At 52.3% G+C, this 7,500-nt stretch overlaps 1 protein-coding gene across 1 annotated transcript in view; it reads right to left on the reverse strand.

The window, feature by feature from the left end:
- Positions 1 to 6,909, reverse strand: part of b3gntl1 (UDP-GlcNAc:betaGal beta-1,3-N-acetylglucosaminyltransferase-like 1) — a gene marked incomplete at its 3' end in the record, with an annotated part of 43,066 nt that extends 36,157 nt beyond the window's left edge. Inside the window, exons 1-3 of the mRNA XM_080522569.1 lie at positions 6,827 to 6,909; positions 5,142 to 5,258; positions 1,427 to 1,526 (exon numbers count right to left, since the gene is read on the reverse strand). Of these exons, the coding sequence (XP_080378695.1) occupies positions 1,427 to 1,526; positions 5,142 to 5,249 (208 nt within the window). The 5' untranslated portion in view covers positions 5,250 to 5,258; positions 6,827 to 6,909. The remainder of the gene's footprint in view (positions 1 to 1,426; positions 1,527 to 5,141; positions 5,259 to 6,826) is intronic.
- Positions 6,910 to 7,500: the final 591 nt, after the last annotated feature.

Genomic DNA, 7,500 nt, shown 5'->3' on the forward strand with positions numbered 1-7,500 from the left:
TCTCCCCTTTCACTTTTTTTGACATGCTACATTAAAATGCTCATAACTTTTTAAAATAAAGGGCTATCTCAGTCATTCAACCAGTTATGAATAGCTGAGAACTTCTAATTTATGGAAATATTAACAAATGAAAATGTCAAAATGCCACCATGTGAAGGGTTTTCCCAGGCCACCACACATCACAATAATGATTAGAACAACTTTAATAAACAGACAAAAAACTATAAAATAATTTTATTAAGTTAAATAAATGTAAAGAAAATTATTAAAAGTAGGAAAAAACGATCATACAAAATGGTAAATGGACTGCACTTCTATAGCACCTTACTCCAAAGCGCTTTACAACAGCCAATGGCGGCAAGCTACCACGCAAGGCGCCGGCCCGCTCACTGGGAGCAATTTGGGGTTCAGTGTCTTGCCCCAAGGACACCTCGACACACGGCCAGCCGGGGATCGAAGCGCCGACCTTGCGATCATTAGACGCCGACTCTACCTCCTGAGCCACAACCCCACCCATACTACACAACCTGCACAGTATAATCCTGTCACCAAAACCTCAGCTTGCAGTAGAGCCATGCGCCCCCCCTCCTCCCCCCACCTCCCCCCCAAGTTTACAAGTCTTCAGTCGGCCGTTTTAAAAGCAGACCTGAGAAACATCCATGTCTCCTCTGACAGAACCCCTGATCCCACACCTCTGGGTAGGGGGAGGCCCGGCTGCCTCCCATAGCTGTCAGCCCCATAGCTGTCGGCCTGTCACCCCCCAGGACGGAGGCTAGGCAGGGGGCCTGTCACCCCCCAGGACGGAGGCTAGGCAGGGGGCCTGTCACCCCCCAGGACGGAGGCTAGGCAGGGGGCCTGTCTTAAGGATGTGAGCCAGGTCCTGGGCCCCCCCCCACCACGACCTGTCTAGTTTGAAAGGATGACTATCACATCACACACATTCCTGTCTACACTGACTGATAACACAACACACTGGGCAGCTTTAAGCTTTAAGACACACACAGAACCACACACACACAAACACACACACACACACACTAACCCAAGATTCTGGTAATCACCTCCTCTGTGCTGACACTATCCTTGAGGTGACCTAGAATGCCACAACACCCACTCTGACCTCCAATACACACACACACACACACACACACACACACACACACACACACACGCACGCACACACACACGCACGCACGCGCACACAAGCCAGGCAGGCGCACACACACACACACACGCACACGCACACACACAGGAACCAAAGAGACGCTCAGAGCTACTGTGTTAGCTTTAGCACAGTGGGCTAACACGGGGGGCCTGGTTCCATACCTAACACACAGAGGCCTGGTTCCATACCTAACACACAGAGGCCTGGTTCCATACCTAACACACAGAGGCCTGGTTCCATACCTAACACACAGACGCTTACCTCCTCTTGGTTGGGCGGAGTCATGACCGGAGATCACCATGGAAACGCCCCGACCCTCCAACTTCTCCCTCCAGCGCTCTATCACCGCTCTGGAGTCATCCTGACACACACACACACACACACAGAGAAACACACACAGAGACACGCACACACACACACACACACACACACACAGAAACACACACACACACATACAGTACACGTACACGCACACACACACACACACACACACACACACACACACACACACACACAGAAACACACACACACACACACACACACACACACACACAGGCTTCAGATAGATAGATAGATAGACTTTATTTGTCATTGCTACAGTACAGGTACCAAACAACGAAATTTAGGAGGGGAGGCTCCCCTGGTGTTTAGGAAAGGAAAAAGAAACACATTTTGGAAAAAGCATAGATGCATAGAATCACAAGAAGGTAAGGAGCTGGTTTACATCAATAGAGGCTATGTACACAATCCACTGTACTATACTGCACAGATAGTCAACTAGGGTTGTCATATTTCACAAGAAAGTATTTTTTCACATTATTTTAAAGTGTCACAGTTTGCAGGCTTGAAAATGTACATGTTTGTGCCTCAGCACTAGCTGCCATACAATCCGTCCGGACTGTCCTGGGCCCAGAACTTAGGCCTTTACTGTGTTCAGGGCCTTGACGGCCCTGTGGTAGAAGCTGTCCTTCAGTCTGTTTGTCTTAGCGGCCGGGGTCCTGTACCTCCTGTTCGAGGGCAGCTTGACAAAGTGTTCGTGCCCAGGGTGGGTCGGGTCCTTGGAGATCTTGGAGGCCCTCCTGAGACAGCGTGTTTTGTACAGCTCCTCCAGAGAGGGGAGGGGGGCGCCGGTGATCCTCTGTGCTGTTCTCACGACTCTCTGTAGATCGCTTCTCTCCGCTGCCGTGCAGCTGTGGTACCAGTTGGAGATGCCGAAGGTGAGGATACTCTCCACTGCGCCGTGGTAGAAGGCCACCAGCATCTCCTGCTTGCTGTGTTGTTTCTTGAGGCATCTCAGGGTGTATAGCCGCTGTTGTGCCCTCTTGATGGTGCCTTTAGTGTTGTCCTTCCAGGCCAGGTCATCCCGCATGTTGTGTCCCAGGAATCGGAGGGTTGAGACTATCTCCACGCTCTCTCCGTCGATGAGCAGGGGCAGGATCTCGGACTTTTTCCTCCTGAAGTCTACGATGAATTCCTGGGTCTTTGACTTGTTTAGCAGCAGGTTGTTAACCTTGCACAGCTTGCTCAATTGCTCTACCTCATCCCTGTACGCCGCCTCGTCCCCCCCCGAGATACATCCCACCACGGTGGTGTCGTCTGCAAACTTTACGATGTAGTTGCTGGGGTGGATGGGGGTGAAGTCGTGGGTGTAGAGGTTGTAGAGGATGGGGCTTAGCACGCAGCCCTGGGGTGACCCAGTGCTGAGGCTGAGGGCTGTGGAGGTGTGGGGACCCACCCGCACCCTCTGGGGGCGGTCGGTCAGGAAGTCCTTGATCCACGCACATATAGAGTGTGATAGACCCAGGTCTAGTAGTTTGGTCACTAGCCTGTCTGGAAGGATGGCGTTAAAGGCGGAGCTGAAGTCCACGAAGAGCAGTCTCGCGTAGCTGTTTCCCCTCTCCAGGTGGGATAGAGTGGCGTGGAGAGTCGTCGCTATGGCGTCCTCTGTGGACCTGTGGGCTCTGTAGGCGAACTGGTATGGATCCTGGTTGGGCGGGAGGCGTGTGAGTATGTGGGCCCGGACTAGTTTCTCGAAGCACTTCATTGGTGTGAGTGCCACCGGGGCGGTAGTCGTTTAGGCAGCTCACCGTGCTTTTCTTCGGGACTGGGATGATAGTTGAGGTTTTCAGGCAGGGTGGGACGGTGGCCTGGGACAGGGACTGGTTAAAGATGTTGGTGAAAACCCCGGCCAGCTGGTCGGCGCAGTCTCTCAGCACCCGTCCCAGGACGCCATCCGGCCCCGAGGCTTTCCTGGGGTCCACCGCCTTCAGTACGCGTCTCACCTCGTGCTCTGTGAGGGTGAGGCTGCTGAGAGCTGGAGAGAGTGGTGTCTGTGTTGTGGTTACCTCCGTTCGCCCCTCGTCGAACCGGGCGTAGAAGGTGTTCAGCTTTCCCGCCAGCAGGGGGTCGTCCTCTGCGGCTGTGAGCCTGTTGGCTCTGAAGTTTGTCATCTGCTGAACCCCCTGCCACATCCGCCTGGAGTCGTTGCTCAGGAGGCATTCCTCAATCTTCTCTCTGTGCTCTGCCTTGGCCGCTTTGATGCCGCGCTTTAGGTTGGCCCTGGTGGAGCTGTACAGCGGTGTGCGCTTCCCTGCGAAGAAGGCGTTGTCCCTCTCATTTAACAGTTTTTGGACCTTCCCAGTCATCCATGGCTTCGTGTTGGGGTAGACCCGGACCCGTTTGTCCACGGTGACTGAGTTGGTGCAGTTCACTATGTGGTTCAGAACCGACGACGTGTACTGTTCCAGGTCCTCATGCTCATATTCCTGCCATAGGGTGTCATTTAGGCAGATCTGCAGTGGAGCGGACCCTTCTGGCCAGGTTCTGACAGTCTTAGTGGTGGTGGGAGCACTTTTCCCCATTGTGGTGTATGCAGGAATCAGGAGGATTGACACATGGTCAGACATGCCTAGATGAGCTAGCGGACTAGCCTTGTAAGCACGTTTGATGTTGGTGTATACCTTATCCAGTGTTTTTTCTCCTCTCGTTGCACATTTTACATGCTGGTAGAACTTGGGTAGTACTGCCTTCAGGTCGACATGATTAAAGTCCCCCGCTATGATGTGGATAGCCTGTGGATCAGTACTTTGTTGGCTACTAATGACGTCGTATAGTCGCGCCAATGCTACTTTGCTGTCTGAGCTAGGTGCAATATACACACATGTAATTAGCACCGCGTTAAACTCCCTAGGCAGGTATGTGGGTCGGCATTTAACAGTCAAGTATTCTAGGTCTGGGGAGCAGTGGCCACTTACAGTTTTCGTGTTTAAGCACCAGCTATCCTTCGTCGATATTATGATCCCACCTCCTCTTGACTTCCCGCTACGCTCCGTACGGTCAGCGCGATGTAGCGTTCGGCCCTCTAAGCTAACGTTAGCGTCCACAATGTTGTCATTTAGCCAGGTTTCGGTCAGAATAATCACACAGCTATCCCCTACGATGCTGTTTTTTGCCACCTGTAGTCTCAGTTCATCCATCTTATTTGTCAGGGATCTGACATTTGAGAGGAAAATGCTTGGAATAGCTGGCTTGTTTGGGCTGCGTCTCAATCTTGCTAGCAAGCCTCCCCTGCGGCCTCGCCTTTTCCTACGATCCCGCCGCCGGCGTTTCCGCCTCAGGGAGGGGACTGTGAACCAGGGCTCTCCCGGTAGCCTGGCGATGTCCTTATCAATGCTGTATTGCTCCAGGAAATCCGCCCTAACTATCTTGTCGTTTTGCGTGCCGACTTCTAATAAGTCGAGCCTGCTGTAGGTACTATATACACAACTGTTCCCTATAAGTACTAAAAAAAGAGTGAACATACAAAAGTAATTAAAAACACAATGAAACACCAGTGTGGTCGCCCCCCGAGCCGCAGCATCTAAGCGCGCGGCCATCTTGGATAAGGAGCAGAGCAGAGTGTGTGGCATGCTTGCATTGACAGTACTATATCTGTTACAGTATCACCCCACAGAGCAGCTTCCCCAGGCTGACTGACCGTGCTGGCGTCATCGTAGACAGACAGCTCCATGGAGCCGGTGAAGTCCTGCCCCAGCACTGCCTGCAGACACTCCCCCAGCCAGCAGGAGGCGTTGTACACAGGCATGATGACAGACTGGGGAGACGGGGGAGGAACAAGCCACAGCGAGGTAACATCACAGGCTGGCTGCGTTCGTAAAACTCAGCGCACACTTGGGTTCAACGTCATAAAGGGACCGAGTCGTTTTGATCGGACAAGAGGCGTTGAGTGGCATGAGTGCTGATCAGATTTCCGGAGTGAATTTTACGAACGCAGCCATAGTCTCAGAGCTCAGGTAGAGGAAGAGATCTAGAATAAAGATTCCCTGAAGATTCTCCTTCTTAACACTTAATCAGCCATGGGTGGGGTCATTTGACCAATGTGAGTAAAAAAATATGTTATATCTTTGCACTCGATCAAATTTCAGGACCCTCCTTTCATGACTTTTCCTAGATATGTGCGTTCTACCACCCAGTATCCTTACATTTTCAAACTCACACCAGGATAAGCTAGCATAAAGCTATTTTGCAGTTTTTCTGTGTAGAAAGCAGGCCAATTTTCAAGCGGTCAACTAGTGGTCGTTGTGTGTAAATAGCAGCTTCGCATTGTAAATGCAGAGGCGACTCTTTTAGTAGGTAAAAAAGGCACGGCTGTTCTAGTGTTAACCCTGATTAGAGGCAGCACAACACTGGCCTCAGAGCTACAGGGGCGTCTCAAGGTTAGTCGGTTTGTTCAGCTACGTTTACATTTATGTTAAGTTAGCAAAATCTCAGTGGTAGAGGATTGTTTCCTTGTAGCCTCATACAGTCAGGCACAGTTAACACACACCTGACTTATGGATTACGATAAGAATGGATGAGTGGAAGAGACAAATCCTATGCCTTAAAATCTGGATGGGGTGGCCTGGGGTGGTCCAGTGGTCTAGCACCACGGCCTGGGGTGGTCCACTGGTCTAGCACCATGGCCTGGGGTGGTCCAGTGGTCTAGCACCATGGCCTGGGGTGGTCCAGTGGTCTAGCACCACGGCCTGGGGTGGTCCAGTGGTCTAGCACCACGGCCTGGGGTGGTCCAGTGGTCTAGCACCACGGCCTGGGGTGGTCCAGTGGTCTAGCACCATGGCCTGGTGTGGTCCAGTGGTCTAGCACCACGGCCTGGGGTGGTCCAGTGGTCTAGCACCACGGCCTGGGGTGGTCCAGTGGTCTAGCACCATGGCCTGGGGTGGTCCAGTGGTCTAGCACCATGGCCTGGGGTGGTCCAGTGGTCTAGCACCACGGCCTGGGGTGGTCCAGTGGTCTAGCACCACGGCCTGGGGTGGTCCAGTGGTCTGGTACCATGGCCTGGGGTGGTCCAGTGGTCTAGCACCACGGCCTGGGGTGGTCCAGTGGTCTAGCACCATGGCCTGGGGTGGTCCAGTGGTCTAGCACCATGGCCTGGGGTGGTCCAGTGGTCTAGCACCATGGCCTACATTGCCCACGTATGCCCATGGCATACCCTCTCCTCCTTACTTTCCTGTCTCTCTCTACTGTCTCTATCCTGAAAAGAACTGGACTGTGGGACTACCACACTCTAGGAAAAACAACTTTAAATCCGGATGGGGAAGTGCGAGAAGGGTGGAGAAATGGGATGCAGAAATAGCTTCGCTTGGATGCGAATGCGTCACCTACCACCAGGACGGCCCTCCTCTCCGCCTCCTCCTCCCCGCTGCGGAGCCTCTTGGCCGGGACAGAGACGGTGTCCTCCTGCCCCCCGCCGGGGCGATGCTCGGGGGAGCCGCTACTCATCTAAAACCAAGAGAACCGAACGAAACATCGCTATGAACATGCGGGTTTGGTTGTAATAGTTGTAAAACAATGTATATCATGTTATATATGACACGGTTATATTTCAATTTGAGAACATCATGAACTTCATGTTTCATGAATGACTGAACGTGCAAGAAGACTGTCAATTCAGACACGTGACATGTTCACACTGACATCGACGACCATTCTACTGACTACTGTTGGATGTAACACGATGTTACTACTTTATTGCATGAGTCCTACAGAGGTGCGTTCTTCATTTTAGACCTAATATATCAACGTGATTACACCGGGAAACGTGCTCTCGAAACTTGCCTTGAGGATGCCAGTTCCACTTCCGCAAACATTGCGATTCGATCGCTGATTGGCCGGTGGAAAAACACGGACGCGTCTCTGATTCGCTGTGTTCGTTGTCAGTCAGGAATGACGCGGACAGACTTTCCGCTGTCCCCTCCCACTGGCCAACACAGCAGGCCACACTGCATGATTACAAAACAGGGTTATAATTGGTGAATAATCGAAGATCGCAGAAGTGT

Source organism: Nansenia antarctica (genome assembly GCF_963989245.1).
Source record: "Nansenia antarctica genome assembly, chromosome: 2".
NCBI classification, from domain to species: domain Eukaryota; kingdom Metazoa; phylum Chordata; class Actinopteri; order Argentiniformes; family Microstomatidae; genus Nansenia; species Nansenia antarctica.